Source organism: Tursiops truncatus, chromosome 6 (assembly GCF_011762595.2).
Source record: "Tursiops truncatus isolate mTurTru1 chromosome 6, mTurTru1.mat.Y, whole genome shotgun sequence".
In the NCBI taxonomy this organism is placed as follows: Eukaryota; Metazoa; Chordata; class Mammalia; order Artiodactyla; family Delphinidae; genus Tursiops; species Tursiops truncatus.
In genome coordinates, this window is record NC_047039.1 from 51,549,273 (window position 1) to 51,572,304 (window position 23,032).

At 39.0% G+C, this 23,032-nt stretch overlaps 1 protein-coding gene across 1 annotated transcript in view; it reads left to right on the forward strand.

The window, feature by feature from the left end:
* Positions 1-2,842: 2,842 nt before the first annotated feature.
* Positions 2,843-23,032, forward strand: part of FREM1 (FRAS1 related extracellular matrix 1) — a 153,138-nt gene continuing 132,948 nt past the window's right edge. Inside the window, exons 1-6 of the mRNA XM_033858083.2 lie at positions 2,843-3,329; positions 8,320-8,414; positions 11,124-11,425; positions 12,801-12,997; positions 17,325-17,648; positions 18,044-18,152. Of these exons, the coding sequence (XP_033713974.1) occupies positions 3,090-3,329; positions 8,320-8,414; positions 11,124-11,425; positions 12,801-12,997; positions 17,325-17,648; positions 18,044-18,152 (1,267 nt within the window). The 5' untranslated portion in view covers positions 2,843-3,089. The remainder of the gene's footprint in view (positions 3,330-8,319; positions 8,415-11,123; positions 11,426-12,800; positions 12,998-17,324; positions 17,649-18,043; positions 18,153-23,032) is intronic.

Below are 23,032 nucleotides of genomic sequence, written 5' to 3' on the forward strand. Positions count from 1 at the left end.
CTTTTCTCTTTCCCCTCCACTGCCACCTTCTTCCTGTGAAAAATCAGAGCAATATTTTCCATGGAATGTCTACGTACTTGGCATTTCCTAACACCAACAGAAAAATGCAAGCGCAAAATTAGAATGTAAATAAAACACAAATAAAGCATATTCTTTTTGATCTTTATGGCACCTAATTTGGTAGCCCAGTTGATTGAAGGCTGAGTTTTGTTTGATTTTGAACTTAGAAATTGTTACTCTTGCACTGTTTACCTCCCAGCAGTGTTGAGGTAATACTGAAATATTAGCATTCAGTTTCTTACTTCGACCTCCTGTTTTAAGACTGTGAGGAAGAAAAAGAGACATTTTGAATGTCATTAAAACACACTTTGACTTTTACTGAACCTAATTCTGCCCCCTTCATCCAGGACCAGGTCCTGCCATTCTGTTTTTCTTGAGACAAGCTTTACCCTCTTATTCCTTTGACATATTTTGTAATAATAACATTACATTTATATGGGGCTTTGTAGTTAAGGAAATATTTCCACATGGACTATTTCGTTTGGCCTCACAGGGGAACTGGAACAGGCAAGACAGATGGCCCCATTTTTGAAAGAGAAAACAGATGTTCAGAAGAACCAGGGTTAGAATCCAGGTCTTCAGATTCAGGTCTTCTCTTCCCACATCACTGTGGCACGGGAAGCCACAGAAATAGATTTCCTTTTCTTTCTCTCTTGTTTCTTCCTGGTAGATGAACATTAGAATCTTGGTCTTTGACCTTATCTGCTCATTAAGGACTTACTATGCTATAATTAGAGAATGAGCTATTTCCCCATATGCTGTAGGTAAGAAGTTAAAATATTTACCTGATTTGTGACTAAACAAAATTAACAAAAAAATTGAAGAATAAGGTAGTTATTAACAGTGTAAAGTTACACTGGTTTATTATGCCCATTGGAAGGTCTTGCATTTTCATGATTTTAATGATTTCTGCACATGGCTACTGAAATATTTGTCAGAAGGTGTAGAAAAAAATGCCATCTTTCCTGTTTAACAGTAGGTTAAACAGGAAAGAAGTTTACATTCTCTGCCATGTAAAATTCTGGCAGAGTGGGCTGGTGTGGTGATTTCACTTTGCAAATGTCCCAAACACCCAGGCTCCTTCTGGCTCACAGCTCTGCTAGCCTGAGGTGTGGCTCTCTTTTTTATGTGCAGGGCAGCCTCCTCAGTCTGGGTAACAAGAGGGAGAGAAGCATAAAGATAAATCCATGAAAAAAAAGGAAGAACGAGGTCGCTAGGGAGTGAGGGTAGACAAAAAACAGGTCCCAGGACTGGACCCTAGGCTCCCCAACATGAAAAAAGTCAGGGATTCTAGGAAGAAGCAGCAAAGGAGAAGAAGGGAGATGAGAAGAATGCCTGAGAGTATAGAGTCCTTGCAGCCTTTATGGGTTAATTTAATGCATTGAAATCTCAGAAAGCCAATTTTTTTTCTCTTATCTCTTAGTTTTGGGTGATGCCTACCCACCCTGTTGCTTCTCTTCTTTGTGAAAGCGCTGCTTTTTTGAATGGTCTTAGATGCCAAAGGTGAGTGGAAACAAGTTGTGGAAGTTCAACAAGCAGGTTTGCATTCTTGCCCAAACAAGCCAACCTAATTCAGCCTGAGCGTGGGCAACATGGTCAGTGGGAGGATGGGACTGTTTTATGTGGGGACCGACACCATAAAAAACAGGCTGCTCTGTGAAGTGTGCACCCGCCCGCCCCCAGGTGTTAGGTGACATGTCACGCACTGTCTCAAAAGTGAAAGGTTTCAAACAGGGACAAGAGAATGAGCCTTCCCTTAATATATTAGAGGTGGGCAATAGTGGCATTTTTGCCTACACCTTCTGACAAACATTTCAGTATCCGTGTGCAGAAATCATTAAAATCATGAAAATGCAAGACCTTCCAATGGGCATAATAAACTACCATTATGGTCTATCATGGATAACTAATCGTGGATATGATTGGTTCACCTAATCATATCTTGGAATTAAAGATATATTTCAATACCTTGCACTTTGGATAAAATCATTTCTGTTCTTATGGGACACAGAGAAATAATCATGAAATTCTAAGTGGTTAAAATAGAAAAAAAGACTCCACTTGTGTGAATTCTATACTTTCTATGTAATTAGCATTGCAGATGATGTATAAATGCACGTACATCCGCCGTGTCATTAGCTGTGTATGTTGAAACTACGTTACTGGATTCCTAGCCCTTGTTACACCTAAACAAAACCCCAAATGATCACTTAGAAAAAATATCTTTTCTCCAGTTTCCACTCAAGCGTTTCTTAGGCGTCTTCATTGTCCAGCAAAGTCAAAATTGTGCCCATGTGACAAATTATTAAGCCTTTTTTTTTTGAGTGGGCTGTACTGATTTAGAATTAATCATGTTTTCAAACAGTGGGCAAGTAATTGTATCAGCTCTCTTGCACAAATGAGGTTACAGTCCTCATTTATCAAGTGAGAAGACAAAAGCAAAGAGTTCAACAACTTTCTCTGAACGCAGAGGAGCAAACGCTGCCCGTGGCCGTGAGGCGGGCTGCCTCCTGTCGGACCACACAACTGACGTCCCTGCTGGGACCCGTTGAGTCCGGAAGCAGGAGTTACCGCCGGGGAATGAAATGGCTGCATTGCCTTTCAGATGCCCCTGGAGGTCAAGTTAGTTTATTTGTTTTTAATTTAGCTGAAATTACAGGCTGGTTGAAAGATTCCTTTGTCGGTGGGGGTCTTTTGAATAAGCCACATAAACCTTTTTGTTTCTCTCTCACTTTCCTCCAACTCCTCGTCCCATTTGCAGGATTAAAAAAGCACTTGGGAGGCACATTAATCTTGCCGGGCGTTGTCAGGAGTGATCAGCGAGTTTTATTAAAAGCTCTGGGACTGCCTGAAAGACCTCCTTGTCTGAGTTTGAAATGAAAGGGACGTGTTAAGATCTTGGGGCACATTGTCGGGACCCCTTGCCCTGCCCCTTGGACTATGAGCTGACACCCCCGGAGAAGGCACAGAAGCCCTCCTTTGTTGAAGGGATTTCACTGGTGGATGGAAACGAGTTGGCCCCTGTCGGCATGAGCTCTCTACGCTGGGGTGGGCTCGGTGCCCTGCTGCTGCTGCTCAGGCTGCTCCCAGGCTGGGCCAGCCTCACCCTCATCCGTGTTAACCGAGGGGTCAGGGTGATGAAGGGCAGCTCCGCCTTCCTGTCTCAGGATGACCTGAAGTTCGCCATCCCCAAAGAGAAAGATGCCTGCAAAGTGGAAGTTGTGATGAATGAACCAATAACCCAGAGGGTTGGGAAACTCACTCCACAGGTAGGTCATATCTGAGATTTGCTATTTAGTAGTGTGTATGAATGAGAGTGTGTGATAATGTTGGGGGTGAGGGAGAGAGAGAGCGAGAGAGAGAGCGAGAGAGCGAGCGAGAGAGCGAGAGCGAGAGCGAGAGAGAGAGAGAGAGAGAGAGAGAGAGAGAGAGAGACAGAGAGAGAGAGACAGAGAGAGAGAGACAGAGACAGAGAGAGACAGAGAGACAGAGAGATAGAGAGACAGAGAGAGAGAGATCAAGCTCTTCCTTCAAGCTACCAGAGGTGAGTGTTGTAAGGTGTTCAAATTTGAAACGGTGGAGTTGCAGTTAGCGGGCATAATACTGCACTGTTTTTTCTATGCAAGGTGAAACCTGTTAAAAAAAGTTTTTTTGACGTATAATGACATATAACATTAGTTTCAGGTGTACGAGGTAATGATTTGAGATTGGTCAAACCTGTTTTTTGAATGTTCTTGGGTGACTGTGGATTACAGCCTTGAAACCAACAGGAGTCACTCCTATTTATGTCAACCCCTCTGGAGGAAGAATGGTTCGAACAGATATGGATGGATGCATTTTTAAAATTAGTAATACACCAAATTGACAAGTCTTTCCAATTTATCCTCTCTTATTGACGAAATCTTATGTAAATATTACCAGCTCTTTGACCTTATAAAACAGCTAATCAGCCAGGAAAAGGCATAATGGTAAGGGAATCGCATCTTATTTTAGGTACATGGCCACTCTATGAGAGTCTTAGGGGAGAGAGAGAAAAAAACAGAGCGAGGGGGAGAGAGAGAGAGAGAGAGAGAGAGAGAGAGAAGTAAACGAGAGGGAGAGAGAATGAAAACGGGTTGGAGTGGGCAGTCTCCTGTGTGGTGTGATAAGGTCAGTCTTTATGGGACTATTCCTGCCCCCAAATTATCTCACCCATGGCCAGAGTGCCTTTGGATAAGATATCAGGGTTTCAGGACATCTTTAGGACACATTTGTGACTGCAGATTAGCAAAAGTTAAACACGAAGACATTTTAATCTATTACCATCCCTTGAACGTTCCCTTGAGTAAGGGATGAGATCTGGAAACGATATATGAAGACACTTCATTTTAAATATTCATTGTTCTTCAAAAATGTCTTCATAAAAATTTTTTTTCCCTTTAATCACTACCATGGAGACCTTGTCATTTAAGGGTGTTCTGTGCTCAATCCTTTTGTAGGGTGGAGTTACCCTCTAATTCCTTGGGTTTAGGAAAGTCTGTATTATCATACATTTGCTTAAAGAGCTTATCTTTATACACAATAGAAAATTGCTTCTGGTCTTATTACTTGTTCCTACTGTGGTTGAACTTTCTTCTCAAGGCAAACAGTTTTCAGAATATTCAATGCTGGATATGGCTGCTGCTCCTAGCAAAATACAGCATTTCTGTTTGCTGAACTGTGAGCATTAATGTTCTTCCTCTTCCTCTCTATTTGGCTAAAAAACTATTCTATCGGCTTGTTCAAAAGTGGTATTAGATGTCATAAAGATGAACTAAAGAGACTGAGATAGATGCTAGCTCAAGTTGACATCTCTGGACATTTCCTTTACTTCCATTACAGTTATAGTCTGATTCTGAAACACATCAGAATGCTATGGCAGGCTCTCACTTTGGGAGTATGGCTCATGTGACTGTGACTAAATGTCTCCCTCCGGTTTCCTGTGAGTTTTTCTTTTGTCAGTCAATGAGCTTCAGATGGGCATCTAAAAAATGTTAGTATGTGCTCATGGACCCAGGTCACCCTGGTTTTCCCATGTGTGTGGTAAGTGCAACATCTCCCCACTTTCACCCCACATAACTTATGCTGGAAAGTGTGTTTGATTGGCACCTATAAGTTAGGGATAAAGGAGACGCCTGGGATAGCTCATGTCTGGAGCCCCAGTGCACTAAATGCGATGAGTAGGTGACGCGAATAGGCTCAGCAGCAGGCCGTGGAGCCCTAACTACAGGCACGGGGGTCAAAAGCAAATCCTTGGAGTTTTGGGGAGCAGCAAAATAGGACCCGAATCCTAGATGTCTGGGATCCCTGACAGAGCAGAGACCCAGGGCTATATGGAAAAAGGTGGATGCCTTATAAAGACTGATGAACTGATAATTTGGTAACCCTTCCAATCAATATATCAAAAAAATGTGTGCAACATTTATTTAGAAGTAAGGCTGAATATATTTTGTGAGATAAGAAGAGAGGAAAGATTCCTCCTTGTAGCGCACTGGGGTAATCTATGGTCCAGCTGTATTAAGCTCTGGCCGCAAGCATGCAAAACCAAAGGCCTATTATTCACCAGATTCTCCCTCCTTAGAAAGCATTTTGGGGAGGATCTCCTGTTACTTAAACCAGCCTCTGGGGATATCCTCTCCCCATCCCAAATAGCCTATGACTTCTAAAGTGCTTCATATAGCACTTTCTATGAGAGTAATGAAAAATAGCATCATTTTCAGTGATATTTTAATAGTCTTCACTATGTGGCTAGCTCTGAGGCACTGGAGAGCAAAAAGGGATCCACGTGACTAGAACTAGGTAAAACATTTATTTGGTCACAAGGATCAAGTGTTGTGATAGATCTCTAAGTTGTCTCATTTTCAAACTTTCTCTGATTTTCTGGCAAAAATCCATTACTAGAAAGACAATGTGGAACAGAAACAACATATCTGTCTGATTTAGGGAAGTCTGCATTGCAAGGCAAAGGGGCAGGGCGGCAAACATCCCCAAAGGGTCCTCTAACGTGCTGATTAAAAGATAATGTTTAGTGTATGTCTATCCAGAGGTACATCTGACATCTCAAACAGATTTATATCATCTAAAGTAAATATGTGATATATAGCTGCTAACAGTTATTCTGTGGAAAGCAGTCCATTAAAATGTGGAGTTTCGTTGCCTTTTGGTCAAATATGAGAACTGTGTACTATCATGAAATCTGTATGTCCGGAAAACTTTGTTTCTCAAACCACTTGGTGATCCTATTTTTTCATTATGATAATTTCAACAAAAACAAAATCCCTAAGTGAAAACTGCTTTTTTGCAATATGTAGCTGTACTAAATTCAGGTTGATGCAGTTCTCCCCAGGGATTGATTTCTTATGGAGTTTTTGAAATTAAACACAGCCAAGCATAGCCAAGCCAATTATGCACACACAGACACACACAGACACACACACACACACACACACACACACACATCCTAAACATTACTCTTTAATAGAGCTTACTAGTAAGTTGAAAGCAGGCTTATTTGAGCCCATTCCTAGCGAGATGACTGTATTAACAACACCCTGCTGTGTAATGAACCGTTTCATGTGAGTTGTACAGAAAATGTTTTGTTTGACATCTGTTCAATCAGTGTTTTCATTCCATTACTGAAGTTTGTCGTAGGACCAACAGGTTCATTTTCCTATTGGTTATTTGGAAAGGGATTTCACTTGGTGCACACGAGTACCTTCTGTCTCGATAACCTTCTCGAGATAGTCAATTAGAGAAGGTTGATGGCAATATGTTTTCCTCATGTTTTAGGACAAGACTTACGCACTCACAGTACTTCTCACCCCTGACCCAAAGCGAGAAATTTCCTGGGTGGAAAAGCACCCCTGTTTAGCACTGAGCTCGCTCTTTTGAATAGGAAATGCAGAAGTAAGAAAATATCTCTAGTTTGAACCAGTTTGCTGTCATTAAAGTGAGTAATGAGTTAGGAATGTGTGACAATTTAATTATAAATTGTAATTGAAAAGCAATTGAAGTGGAAAAAAACAAAGCTAGACAGTAATTAGAAAAGGATTTAGCTCTCCTTTGTTTTAGTTAGTAAATTTATGGAATTATGGTTGTCGCCTTTTATAAAAGGAAAACATATTATGAAACATAAAACAGATGTTTCTTTTAACAAAGCAGATTGTCTCTTTGTTACAGTGACTATCTGTCAATGATATGGGAAAGGTCTTTCCTTTATCTCCTTCCTTGTTGTCAATTAAAAAGAGGAACCAAAGATGTCTGTAGGAAACGATCATTTGTATTAGTGAGAAAGTCTTAGTAGGAAACGATCATTTGTATTAGTGAGAAAGTCTTCTCAGGGAGGATTATGTTGTTTGTAAATGTTTGAGGCTGTAACAAGGTACAGGCTAAATAGCATGAACTCAACAGTGATGATATGTGAATACCTCGAGGGTATTTCTTAGAACTCTACCAAGTCAGATCGGGCAGAATGAGGGTCATGGTGTGAATGGAAGAGAAAACTCTTCTTTTAAAAACTATGACTCCCAGAATATAACAATTAGCAATCCTTAGTAGTTCTGAGTGAGGTGATACAGTTAATTATAATTTTGTTTGAATAGAGAAGATTGCCTTGACATTGTTATTTGTCTCATCAGTCATTTCTGCTATTACATAACTAATAAAAGCAGGCTTTTGCAAGTAAATGAGAAACATCTATGGGTCGTGTTTGGCTCTGATCGACCACAATAGTGTCTGTAGTAAGTGGCTTCATTTTTAAATATACTATTTGGAAAAGAAAGCAATAAAAGGAGAAGAAAAAAATACAGAGCTAATACAGCGTGTTTGTATGTGGGGTAATGCATGCCTGTTTCTACATACACAGAGGCAGACCTCTCTGACTCAGTTGCTATGGTGTTGGTAAATAACATTTTGAAAAATGGAACCATATTTTAAATGTACTATACACTGGAAAAAGATAGTTATTTAGAGATAATCACTGCTTAATTTATCTGCCTGATCTGCTTGGATTTTCATAATTTAGATATTCTCAAAGCAAAACACAGCTATATAAGCAGGATGGTCATAGGCATGGGGGTGGGTAGAGGTGGTGATGGTTAAAACACACACACACACATACACACACACACACACACAATACTAAGAGACCGTAATTTCTTCAGGCAGTACTTTACTGCTGGAAAAATTAAAAAATGTACCAGTTTTCTCACAGATATGTATCCATTTCTTCATGTGAACTAGGTCTTTGACTGCCATTTCCTCCCCAATGAAGTAAAGTATACTCACAACGGTTGCCCAATTCTTGATGAAGACACAGTGAAGCTTAGACTTTACAGGTAAGCAGCATAGAAGCATTGTTCATTCCTTAGCAGATAACCACTCTGTGTACTTCTTTTTCTTTGGATAGGTATTATTATGATGGGAGTTACTAGATTTCAAACAAGTAATTCGCAGTAGGAACTGGAGACCTGAGTGGGTGAGGCAAGAATTGTAGCAACCTTTCAGTTACTTTTATTTATATCATCTTCCTTGGGGCATTACTGTGGCAAATTATTAGCCCTCTCCTGTTTCTCTTTAGAGTTCTTGTATGGGTATCTCTGGTCATTCAATTCCCCACTTATGATAAAAAATGGAGATTACAAACTACAAATTTTTAATGAGAATTAGGAGGAAAATATATTCCAAAAGTGAATGAAATTCTTCTTTTTGATTATCAACTGCTTATTTATTAGAAGTGCAATATCTTCTATTTTTCAACATATTATATTTTAAAAAGGTTCAAAAAATCAATTATAGAGTTGGACAAAGTGACCATATGACCCAGCAATTCTACTCCTAAATATACATATATACATAAGAGAAATAAAAGATATGTTTACACAAAAATTTATACACAAATGTTCACTGCAGCATGTCTCATAAATGCCAAAAAGTTGAAACAATCTAACTGATGCATGTGTAAACATGATGGGGTATATCCATACAATGGAATATTATTCAGCCATAAAAAGGAATGAAGTACTGATACATGCTACAACATGGATGAACCTTGAAAACATTATGCTAAGTGAAAGAAGTCTGACACAAAAGGTCACATATTGTGTAATTTCATTTATATGATATGCCTAGAAAAGGCAAATCCATAAAGACAAAGTGGATTAGTGGTTGCCAGCTGTTGAGGAAGGGGTGAATGGGGAGTGAATGCTCATGGGTGTGGATTTTTATGGTGGGGGGGTCATAAAAATGTTCTGGAATTAGGGAGCATGACGGTTGCATAACCTTATGAATATACTAGAAACCACTGAATTATAAACTTTAAAAAGGTAAATTTTAGGGTCTGTGTAGTATATCTAAATAAAAAGTTAATTTAAAATTACATAGCACAGGGAGATCAGCTTGGTGCTTTGTGACCACCTAGAGGGGTGGGGTAGGGAGGGTGGGAGGGAGACTCAAGAAGGAGGGGATATGGGGATATATGTAAACGTATAGCTGATTCACTTTGTTATACAGCAGAAACTAACACACCATTGTAAAGCAATTATACTCTAATAAAGATGTTAAAAAAATATAAGCTCATGGTTATGGTATTGCTCACTTTATAGAAGCAACTGAGAATTCAGTGTAGGTGGAGTAGGCCTTATATAGATTTTACTTGGTTTTTGTTGCTTTTAAGAGTATTTAAGAGTAAAATACGGCAGCATGAATTTCCCTTAAGTACTAGACTAATATGAGTCTAGAGTTTTGTAGCACAGTGAATCATCCTATAAACACTTATGATCATCTGCTATAGGTTAGGCCCATGCTAGACATAGGAAACAAAAACATGAGGAGACATAGACTGGTTCTCATGGTCTCATGCAAAAGATGGGTCACTAACTGTGATTCAGAATGACAAGCGCCGAAAGAGAGGGGTGAACCGAATGCTGTGCTCAGGAAATGCGATGGCACCGAAGGGTTCCTTAGGAAGCTATGCAATCAGCATACAAGGCTGTTTGAGTTTCCTAAGACTTTAAAGTTAAAAAACAAATTAGCTTCAAAGAGCTTGCTGGGAAGGGCTGGAAAAGCTAATGAATTCTAGCTGTTCCTATTTCTTTCTTCCTTGAGTTTCTGAGGGATGGGGAGGGTAGAGGAGCACACATGAAGGGCAGAGTTAGAGGACCTGTCAAGTTCCCTGGTCTTGAGGATTTAAAATAGAACATTCAGAGGAGTTGGAGGCAGAAAACCAGGGAGCATGTTTATTACCCTCTTACCTCGTCTCTAGCCCTTTTGGCAAGCTACTTGACCTCCTTGTGCCTGTTTCCTTATCTGTAAAATGGGATTAACCACACTTATGATAGATTCCTGTGAAGACTGAATGATATACTCTTCATAGAGTTTAGTATCTGCCCGGGCCATCGTGAAAGCACGTCAGTTAGGAGCTGCATTATTGATACACACCCATCACCCATTAATTTTCTCCCTTCAGTAAAGAGTGACAACCCCTATCTGCTGGTCTCTGTAAATATCCAGAAAACAGAGTGACTAAGGGAATGAAGGGAATGGAGGTAACAATCACGGAATACCCTTTATATGCCAAGCGCTGAGCAGAGCACCCCAACTAGACTGTAGATGACTATTCATGTGGTGGCATTTCTGAAGAGCAAAAGGGCCTTGGTGCTTCAGAAACCCCTCACCCCCTCACTCCTGAATTAAAAGTCAATCCATAAATTATACATGCTGGATACTCTTAAGTTGCACACATGCTAGAGAAGGGACTCTGAGCTCATCGCAGTCTTTAAATACCAGTATCGATGATGGATTTGAGAGAAGGTGTTAAAAGAAGGGTCATTGGAAAGGGAAGAAACAGGAAAAGGAGTTGTCACCAAGGTAAGGAGAAGAAGGGAAAAGAAGAGAGAGGTTGGGAGTAGAGTGTAAAATAAAATCCACACTCTACGTGACACACTGATTGTGTGAAAGCCAATCTTTAAGCTTCCAGCCAAGTTAGTACACAATATCAGAAGTACATGGGCACCAATAATATTGCCTTTGCTCTGTTCTGTCCACAGATTGACTGAGACAGACACCTTCATGGAAACCTTTATCCTGCGGGTCTATCTCCTGGAACCAGACTGTAACATCATCCGTATGAGTGACAATGTACTGGAGGTGTCTGAATTCTATGGCCTGTCCCGAGCCATTGATAAAAACCTGCTCAGATTTGATTATGAGAGGACGACTAGTCTGGAGTGTACAGTCAGGCTGGACCCTGTGGGAACTCGGCTGCCAGCCCATGGCCAGCTGGTTGTGGTGGAGCCCTGGCCGGAAGAACCTCGTGGAGATCAACCACACAGTTTTTTCCCTGAGTCTCGTATGATATGTTTTAATACTTATCTGGATGTTACTAAAGCTGACAGATCTGTAAATGGTCATCTTCTACCATGACAAAGATTTTTACTTAATATAATTTGTAGCTGGTTGAAAAATGTAAGTTAGTGGTTAAGAGTGTAGACTTCGGAATTGGAAAAACCCGGGCTTGAAAACTGCCTCTGCTATTTATTCCCTGTGTGCTTTTAGGCGAATTATTTAACCTGTCTAAGTCTCTGTAAAATGGACAAGGATAGTGGCTGTTCCATAGGATTGTATAAAGATGGGAGTGAATGAGATCACACAGACACAAAAGTGCTTAACACAGTGTCTGGCTCATAGCAAGTGCTCGGTAACTGTCAGCTGTTATTATTAATAGTAGGTAGCAATGGCAGTGGTAGCAAAAGTAGCTGGTGAATTTACTAAGTATTACTAGACTTGGAGCAGGTTTGAGGTAGAGCTGGTGGGCAGCAGCCATGGTTTAAATCAGGAAGAGTTAATGGATAACGTTCTTTCTGTTATTCATTTAATTATCACATTTTGGGTACCTCCTAGATGCATAATAGTGTTTCAAGCACTGTGGGAAGACCAAAAAATATAAGGGAAAATCATAATCACAGTAATACCTTGAATTTGGACAGAAATTTATAGCTGAAAACATGCACAATAAGTCATCTCATTTGGTCTTCACAGCCTTCACAGGGTAGGAAGTAGGATACCCATTTTGTACATCAGGGAAATGTGCAAAAGGCCACTAGACAAATAAGTGGCCTGTGAGTATCATATACTGTGCAGGAGTGAAAAAGGCAGTTGGACAGAGACAAAAGACTATGTGTTGGAGAGATGACTGTGGTTTTCAGTGGGAGACAGCAGGTTGGCTCAGGTGGTCAATGAATATTTGAAGAAAGGTTTAGAAAAAAGATTAAGTCGACCTGAAAAGGTTTTCAGGATTTGAGTGTGTGACAAGCACTAAGGGGAGTGAATTTCAGTGAGTAGAATATTCTAGCAGAGATGGCATGATGGTACCATGGAAGTGGATGCTGTAAAGGAAGACCAGAGCAGGACAGTGGAAGGCCTACAGTGAGCCTGTTAGTCAAAGATGGTCCAGCACCAGAAAATGCATTTTATATATTTTTTCTCTTGGTCACTTTTGGTGGTTAAGAACCTGATTGGATAATTGGTCAACTGTTCTTTTCAGTAAAGGCAATGACAGGTTTTCAAGAAAATGACAACCTACTCAGTGAATGATTGGAGGGTACATGTGAGTAGTCTTTGGGCAGTGAGAGGGAATGAGTACCCATGGGAGGGAGGATGGGTTTTTAAATTTTACAATCATTAATGTACAAGTGACTCTCTTAATTCACTGCTGTACATTCTAGAACTGGGAACAGAACTGAAGTGTCCTGGTGGCAGATGTCCCCTGGGACTGAAGAAAATAGGAAGTCTCAAAGTGAGCTGTGAGGAGTTCTTGCTGTCGGGGCTTCGATATCAACATCTGAGTCCCCCTTCTCCGCACATTGATTACATCTCCATCCGACTGGACCTCACAGATAGCAGGAGTAAAATCATATACAAGGTAGAGTCTGTGGGGTTATGTGTCTGTGTCCCCAGCTGATCCACAGCAAGAAAGCCAGTTCCACGGGGGCGCTCGTGCTGGTTCCTGTATGGTTGTGGGTAGAGCAGCTCAGCGAACTGCAGACTTGTTCTGCCAGTACGTGCTTGAAACAGTAGCTTTTGTATATAATATCAGTACATAGTTTCCCTTCTCTGGCTCTCTTGTAGCTCTATCATCACTGAAGCAGCTTAGAAAGGACCTGGGTCAGGTTACATGCTAACTTTCTTCTCCCGTTCCCTTCAGTATTCCTCAGATTCCCGTTTCTGCGCTTGTAACTCCTACTCTTGGATGCTTCATTTACTCCTTTATTAGAACCTCCTTTCATCTGTTAGAGGAAATCAGAGGGTCCACCCACCCACTCTGCAAGGCCACAGGAATCTGGGAGAGAGGGGGAGCTCAGTCCTACTTTTATGGCTGTAGCAGATGATATCATTTTCACTCTTTCAGACTTTGAGTTGGAGGACTGGGTTGTCAAGGAGACAGCCCCCCAAGGACTTCCTGCATCTTCCAATCTCTTTTACATTCTCCTGCCCTTTCTTTCCTTTGATCTCTTCCCATGGAAACGATGACAGAAAGTGAAATCAGCCTATATAAGAGATTTGACATGCTATTCTCTTAATTCATGTATGCTGTAACTTGTTTATTTGGGAAGCTGGGGTGACTGTGTACCTGCTGAAACAGCTCAGATTTTGTGCTGATTTAAGGTGATCTGAGATGACATTTGTGGAAGACCTCCGTCTTTCACAGGCTGACTTCTCACTAGGATTTCTCCTAACAGACCCAGTCAAATATTGAACATTATTACCACAGGAATTAATAAAACACGGAATGATAAGGAAATGAGTAAACAGGATTATAGAATTTTATAATTGAGATTTGGAAAAACCCTGAGGTAGTCTGGTCAAACTGATCAGGTGAATCACTTGGGGAGCTTTGAAAGAATAGATTTGAGTCTAACATTAACAGTTAAGAGCATGACTTTGGGCCCAGGTTGCCTGGGTTCAAATGTTAACTAGCTGTGTGACTTTGTACTTTATGCCTCATTTTAAAAATCTTAAAACGGGCATAGTCGTACTTACTTCTTATTGAGAGGATTAAATGAGATAATGCTTACAAAGCACTTGGCACAAAGTTGGACACGTAATAACCTCTCTACATATTTTGCTAGTGAAAAAACTGATCATCAGCCAGGTTTGGAAGTAATTGGCTTAGCCCAAGCCCCTTGTTTTATAGTGGTAGCCAGAGAAATCGTGAACCTCACGAACCTTGACTCTACATGCCTGGCTGAGTCAAGACTAAACCCTACGTCTCTTAACGACTAGTATGTGTCTTCTGTTCGTTTTGACGTCAAACTCCTTTCCCTTTTAATGCTTTTTTGTATCTGTAAAAAAAAATTAGAGCCATTTTTCTTCCTAATTGATTTTTCTTCTTTTTCCTCTGTATATTGATAAAGGGTTTTATGTTTTCAGATCAGTTTTGTTAGGAGTTTCCCCTTTAAAATAACCTCCTGTATTATTTAGAATTAACCTATTCCATAGTCAATTTGGCATGTCACAAACAGATATAAAAGTAATATACTCAACAGCAGAGGATTTTTTTTTTAAAAGCACAGAAAGAAAAATAAGAAAACAAAACTAGGGGTATTTCCACCATTTTTATATATATACACCCTTACACACACATACACAAACACACATACAGAGTGAGTGGGGAGGCATGCACACCAGAGTTAGTTTATGGAACTGAATTTATACTGTATTTGAAGTTTTGTATCTTGCTATTTTTTAATTTTTATGCTGGTATAGTCCTTCCTCATCAAGTGACTAAATGACTGTTCACCCGTAATTTCTTATAGATTTAAAAACATTTTCCTGTTTATATTTGCCTTTTTATTCTGCCTGAAATGAATTTTATCATATTTTGAAACACAGAACAGTTTTTTCCAAGTAGCCAAAATTTTCAACACTGTTGAATAATGGACATGTTTTTAGATGAGTCTTCTATTGTATAGAAAGATATTATGTGTCTATTTCAAGGCTAGCTCTTTTGTTCCTTAGATTTGCCTACCTATTCTTGTGCCAGTACCATATTATTCTAAATATAAAAGGTCTATAATAGACTTTAACATTTTACAGGCAAGTCCTTCCTCATAGACGTGAGTCCTTCCTCTTCAAAATTTTCTTATTCATTCTCACCTATTCTTAGTTCTAGGCAAGTAATTAAATATTTATGTTAGTTTTTTAAAAAAGCCCCTAAATATTTTTTATCAGGATTGGATTAAAACTGTAAATTATTTTGGGAAGAATTAGAATATTGGAACATTTCCATATTGAGTTGTCTCATCCAGACAAAAGTTATCTAACTTCATCGAGGCAAATGATATTTTATATGTTTCTGTAAAGTTTGTAGTTTTCTTCATGTCAGTTGTGCACACGTAAGTCCAGTCCTAGACAATTTGTTTTTGTAAAATTATTATGACTAGTCTTTTCCTCCACTATTTCTTCTCATTGGTTACCGATGATAGATAGGAGAGCTATTTCTTAGACTAATCTTCTTTTGTCTGGCTTCATTCTTGAATTCAATTATTCTAAAAATTTTTCAATTCTTTGGGCATTTAAAGACCATAATTACATCTTTCACTAATGATGATAATTTTTTCCTTTCTTTTTCAATAATTATTCCTCTTTTTTCTACTCTTTTTTCCACTGGTTTGGCCAGAATAGTATTAAATATAGTGATGCTTATAAGAATCTTTGTCTTGTACATTTTATCACTGTCAACTGCCCACACTGTCCTTTTTAATGTTTCTTGCCTTGAATTCATTTCTCTTTGAAATTCTTATGGTTACAACTGCAAACTTTACATGATAAGTTAGGGTCATCCTTTTACTTTTAATCTTTGTATATAATTTTAAGTGCCTCTCTGGTAAGGTAGATATAATTGGATATTTAAATTTCAGAATATTTGTCTTGAACAAGAGAATATAGGCTATATTTCTATAATAATGGATATCTGTGGGTTTTTTTCTATCATCTTGTTTTCTGCTTTCTTGCTAGTTAAAAGCAATTATCTTGCACTCTAGTTTATATTTTCTTAGCCTTTATCTTTACTTATTTGAAAAATCTTCATCCCACTTTAAAATTTATTTCTAAATTTAAAAAATTCTTTAACCTATATTTTTAACATTTAAAGTAAAAAATGAAGTCTTTTGCATCCTTCCTATATATTATGAGGATTGATCCTATCTATCCTTTCTCACTGCAGTTACTCACCAGCAGGCTTGGTTAATATAATCTGCAACTTTAGTTCCAGTTTATCATTTTTATACCTTATGATTGCTTGCATCATCTTTTATTTCAAGTACACTCTTTTGACATTTGTATCCATTTTGTTAGTATGTTTCAAATAACATTTATTTAGGCTTAACTCTAGGTTTAATTGGTCTTATTGTTCGGCACCAGTCCTTTCATACTGTAATTTCCCCATTCTTGTTTAAATTGTAAATCTTCAAATGTTTTTCAATGGCTCGTGAAGACTAAATAGTGTGAACTCTGTGCTGTCTCAGCATATCACTCCTTTGTCTTTATAAATCACGCAGTGAGAAGGGGGTGGGGTTGTCTTCTTCTGTTTCTCTCTTTCTTTGAGCCTTGCTGACTAGTTTCTGAATTTCCAGGCCGGGGGGTGGGTGGTTTGGAGAAGTTTGGAGAGAGAGATCTTATTGGACCAGGCACTGATGGAATATGACTTCATGTTCTCTGAGTCTGGCAGATGTTTCAAGCTGCTTCTTAGTCTCGGGGCAATTTCATGGTTCCTCTGGAGATCCCCCATTGCGAAGGCCTCTCATCTTGGGAGAGTACATTTCTAGCCTTACTGGTCAATTGCAGTTCCTTTCGACACTCCTAGGATATGATTTCCACTTCCAGGTTCTTTCTGCTCAGATTCTTTGGCTTCTCACAGAGGCACCCTAAAGGTCAGGGTCCAGGATGACCCTAGACCAACACTCTGTCCCACTTGGTCCACATCTGAGAACACTTGTTTATTCCTTCCTGCCGCAAACAAGGACTAGAGACTGATCCCAGCACAGATACCATTATTCTTCTGCCTCTGGCCACTGAGCTTCCTGAGGTACGAGCCCAGCATTAGTTCTCTGTGTGCCCCACCAGTAAAAGACACATACTCAGGCTGGCGTGAAGGAAATAGGAATGTGTTAAATATCATACTATTTACCCTGATTTTATAGCATCATTTATATTGTTTCCCCCTTCATCTTTTCTTTCTCCTTCAAAAGTCAGAGAGTGTGTGGTTACCCGTCTATATCAGAGCTGGCATCCCTAACCAGATTCCAAGGGCTGCATTCATGGCCATGTTTATTCTGGAAGTGGATCAGTTCATCCTGACCTCTTTGACTACATCAGTTCTGGACTGTGAAGAGGATGAGACCCCCAAACCCTTGCTGGTGTTCAACATTACTAAAGCCCCGCGCCAAGGCTATGTGACTCACCTGTGGGATCACACCAGACCGGTGTCCTCCTTCACCTGGAAAGACCTAAGTGACATGCAAATTGCCTATCAGCCACCAAAAAGCAGCCATTCTGAGAGGAGACATTATGAGGTAAGGAAGAGAGACAAAGCTGCTAGCCTATTTGGTATTCATAGAGTCATTGAAGAGGCTCCGCCAGTGGAGAACCACTGCTTTGAGAGAGGCTCTAGTGGTCTGATGCTGGACTGACATAGTCTTCTGAGCAAATGCAGGGAAACATGTCTAGCATATTTGCTTATTTGGGGTTAAGAACTTCTTTCACAGAGAGGAAAAGTTAAAAACACTGATAAACTAAGGAACAAGACCTACAGCCTGAAAAAGTGAGATTAGGTTGTCAAAAATGAGATCAGGCAACAGCAGAAACCTGAATCAGTTTTGCCTCCATCTGTGGTGTATAGCCCAGAAATAATGGTATTTTATATTATAAATGGTCAATGTGTGGTTCATATGCAATTGTTTGTTTACAGGTGGAGTTGGAAGTATATGACTTCTTCTTTGAAAGGAGTGCACCTATTACCGTCCACATCTCCATCAGAACAGCAGACACAAATGCCCCGAGAGTGTCCTGGAACACAGGTAAAGTGCAATATAGGAGTCAAGCAACATAGCCTTGAAGGGAAGACAAGAAAGTGTATGGGTCAGGAAAAAAAGGTAGCTTTATTCCCATCTTACACATGAGGCAACTGAAACCATACAGGTTAAGGGTATCAGATAGTTATCTTTTTGGTTTTGTTTTTCCTGCTGTCAGGGTGAGAAATTTAAATCCAGGATTCTTGTGTCCTGAAACTAAGTTCTTTCCTTTAGACGAGATAAGCCAAAGATCCCTTTCCACTGATTGAGGCAAAAAAGTGACCATTTGTGATATTGAGCATAGCTGGACTGGGAGAGAAAAGGTCTCCAACTCAAAATTGTTCAGAAGCATCGAAGGAAGGCGTAGACTGTAATCCATTGTCTTATTGTTAAGTTGGGTTGCATGGAAATGAAAATGCATAAATAAGAGTTTAAACTGCTTTGTTTTATTATTTTAAATTGTGTAACTGACTTACAATTTTATATTAGTTTCAGGTGTACAACATAGTGATTCAATATTTTTATATATTATACTCCATTTAAAGTTATTATAAAGTATTGGCTGTATTCCCTAGGCTGTACAATATATTCTTGTACCTTATTTATTTTACACATAGTAGCTTGTACCTCTTAATCCCCTCTCCCTATCTTGCCCCTCCCTGCTTCCCTTTCCCCACTGGTAACCCGTAGTTCTGTATATCTGTGAGTCTGTTTCTGTTTTTTTTCATATTCATTTATTTTTTAGACTCCACATATAAGTGATATATTGTCTCTCTGTGACTTATTTCACTAAGCACAATATGCTCTAAGTCCATCCACGTTGTGGCAAATGTCAGAATCTCATTCTTTATTATGGCTGAGTAATATTCCATTGTATACATAAACCACATCTTCTTTACCCATTCATCTATTAATGGACACTTGGGTTGCTTTCATATAGTGGCTATTGTAAATAATGTTGCTATGAACATTGGGGCACATGTATCTCTTCCAATTAGCATTTTTGTTTTATTCAGGTATACCCAAGTAGTGTGATTGCTGGGTCACGTGGCAGTTTTATTTTTTAGTGTTTTGAGAAACCTCCATACTGTTTTCCTCGGTGGCTGCACCAATTTACATTCCCACCAACAGTGTACGAGTGTTCTCTTTTCGCCACATCCTTGCCAACATTTGTTATTTGCATTGTTTTTGAATGATAGTCATTCTGACAGGTGTGAAGTGATATATCATTGGGGTTTTGATGTGTATTTCTCTGATGACTAGCAATGTTGAGCATCTTTTCATGTGCCTGATTGCCATCTGTATGTCTTCTTGGGAAAAATGTTAATTCAAGTCTTCTGATGATTTTTTTTTAACATCTTTATTGGAATATAATTGCTTTACAATAGTGTGTTAGTTTCTGCTTTATAACAAAGTGAATCAGTTATACATATACATATATCCCCATATCTCTTCCCTCTTGCGTCTCCCTCCCTCCCAATCCCACCCCTCTAGGAGGTCACAAAGCAGCGAGCTGATTTCCCTGTGCTATGCGGCTGCTTCCCACTAGCTATCTGTTTTACATTTGGTAGTGTATATATGTCCATGCCACTCTCTCACTTTCTCCCAGCTTACCCTTCCCCCACCCCGTATCCTCAAGTGCATTCTCTAGTAGGTCTGCCTCTTTATTCCTATCTTGCCCCTAGGTTCTTCATGACCTTTTTTTTTTTTTTTTAGATTCCATATATATGTGTTAGCATACGGTATTTGTTTTTCTCTTTCTGACTTACTTCGCTCTGTACGATGGCTGAGTAATATTCCATTGTATATATGTGCCACATATTCTTTATCCATTTGTCTGTCGATAGGCGTTTAGGTTGCTTCCATGTCCTGGCTATTGTAAATAGAGCTGCAATGAACATTGTGGTACATGACTCTTTTTGAATTATGGTTTTCTCAGGGTATATGCCCAGTAGTGGGATTGCTGGGTCATATGGTAGTTCTGTTTTTAGTTTTTTAAGGAACCTCCATACTGTTGTCCATAGTGGCTGTATCAATTTACATTCCCACCAACAGTGCAGGAGGATTCCCTTTTCTCCACACCCTCTCCACCATTTATTGTTTGTAGATTTTTGGATGATGGCCATTCTGACTGGTGTGAGATGATATCTCATTGTAGTTTTGATTTTCATTTCTCTAATGATTAATGATGTTGAGCATTCTTTCATGTGTTTGTTGGCAATCTGTATATCTTCTTTGGAAAAATGTCTATTTAGGTCTTCTGCCCATTTTTGGATTGGGTTGTTTGTTTTTGTGATATTGAGCTGCATGAGCTGCTTGTAAATTTTGGAGATTAATCCTTTGTCAGTTACTTCATTTGCAAATATTTTCTCCCATTCTGAGGATTGTCTTTTAGTCTTTTTTATGGTTTCCTTTGCTGTGGAAAGGTTTTAAGTTTCATTAGGTCCCATTTGTTTATTTTTGTTTTTATTTCCATTTCTCTAGGAGGTGGGTCAAAAAGGATCTTGCTGTGATTTATGTCATAGAGTGTTCTGCCTATATTTTCCTCTAAGAGTTTCATATTGTCTGGCCTTACATTTAGGTCTTTAATCCATTTTGAGCTTATTTTTGTGTATGGTGTTAGTGAATGTTCTAATTTCATTCTTTTTCATGTAGCTGTCCAGTTTTCCCAGCACCACTTATTGAAGAGGCTGTCTTTTCTCCACTGTATATTCTTGCCTCTTTTATCAAAGACAAGATGACCATATGTGCGTGGGTTTATCTCTGGGCTTTCTATCCTGTTCCGTTAATGTATATTTCTGTTTCTGTGCCAGTACCATACTGTCTTGATTAGGGTAGGTTTGTAGTATAGTCTGAAGTCAGGAAGACTGATTCCTCCAGCTCAGTTTTTCTTTCTCAAGATTGCTTTGGCTATTCGGGGTCTTTCGTGTTTCCATACAAATTGTGAAATTTTTTGTTCTAGTTCTGTGAAAAATGCCAGTGGTAGTTTGATAGGGATTGCATTGCATCTGTAGATTGCTTTGGGTAGTATAGTCATTTTCACAATGTTGATTCTTCCAATCTAAGAACATGGTATATCTCTCCGTTTGTATCATCTTTAATTTCTTTCATCAGTGTCTTATACTTTTCTGCATACAGGTCTGTTGTCTCCTTAGGTAGGATTATTCCTAGATATTTTATTCTTTTTGTTGCAATGGTAAATGGGAGTGTTTTCTTAATTTCACTTTCAGATTTTTCATTAGTGTATAAGAATGCAAGAGATTTCTGTGCATTAATTTTGTATCCTGCTGCTTTACCAAATTCATTGATTAGCATTAGTAGTTTTCTGGTAGCATCTTTATGATTCTCTATGTATAGTTTTGTGTCATCTGCAGTGAGAGCTTAACTTCTTCTTTTCCAATTTGGATTCCTTTTTTTTCTTTTTCTTCTCTGATTGCTGTGGCTGAGACTTCCAAAACTATGTTGAATAATAATGGTGAGAGTGGGCAACCTTGTCTTGCTCCTGATCTTAGTGGAAATGATTTCAGTTTTTCACCATTGAGGATGATGTTGGCTGTGGGTTTGTCATATATGGCCTTTATTATGTTGAGGAAAGTTCCCTCTATGCCTAGTTTCTGCAGGGTTTTTATCATAAATGGGTGTTGAATTTTGTCAAAAGCTTTCTCTGCATCTATTGAGATGATCAGATGGTTTTTCTCTGTCAATTTGCTAATATGGTGTATCACATTGATTGATAGGGGTATATTGAAGAATCCTTGCATTCCTGGGATAAACCCCACTTGATCATGGTGTATGATCCTTTTAATGTGCTGTTGGATTCTATTTGCTAGTATTTTGTTGAGGATTTTTGCATCTATGTTCATCAGTGATATTGGCCTGTACTTTTCTTTCTTTGTGACATCTTTGTCTGGTTTTGGTATCAGGGTGATGGTGGCCTCGTAGAATGAGTTTGGGAGTGTTCCTCCCTCTGCTATATTGTGGAAGAGTTTGAGAAGGATGGTTGTTAGCTCTTCTCTAAATATTTGATAGAATTCGCCTGTGAAGCCATCTGGTCCTGGGCTTTGTTTGTTGGAAGATTTTGAATCACAGTTTCAATTTCAGCACTTGTGATTGGTCTGTTTATATTTTCTGTTTCTTCCTGGTTCAGTTTCTGAAGGTTGTACACTTCTAAGCATTTGTCCATTTTTTCCTGGTTGTCCATTTTATTGGCATATAGTTGCTTGCAGTAATCTCTCATGATCCTTTGTATTTCTGCAGTGTCAGTTGTTACTTCTCCTTTTTCATTTCTAATTTGTTGATTTTGAGTCTTCTCCCTTTTATTCTTGATGAGTCTGGCTAACGGTTTATCAATTTTGTTTATTTTCTCAAAGAACCAACTTTTAGTTTTGTTGATCTTTGCTATCATTTCCTTCATTTCTTTTTCATTTATTTCTGATCTGATCTTTATGATTTCTTTCCTTCTGCTAACTTTGGGGTTTTTTGTTCTTCTTTCTCTAATTGGTTTAGGTGTAAGTTTAGATTGTTTGAGATTTTTCTTGTTTCTTAAGGTAGGATTGTATTGCTATAATCTTCCCTGTTAGAACTGCTTTTCCTGCATCCCATAGGTTTTGGGTCATCGTGTTTTCATTGTCATTAGTTTCTAGGTATTTTTTGATTTCCTCTTTGATTTCTTCAGTGATCTCTTGGTTATTAAGCAGTGTATTGTTTAGCCTCCATGTGTTTGTATTTTTTTTACAGAGTTTTTCCTATAATTGATATCTAGTCTCATTTCAATTTTCTTAAATTTACCAAGGCTTGATTTGTGACCCAAGATATGATCTATCCTGGGGAATGTTCCATGAGCACTTGAGAAGAAAGTGTATTCTGTTGTTTTGGGATGGTATGTC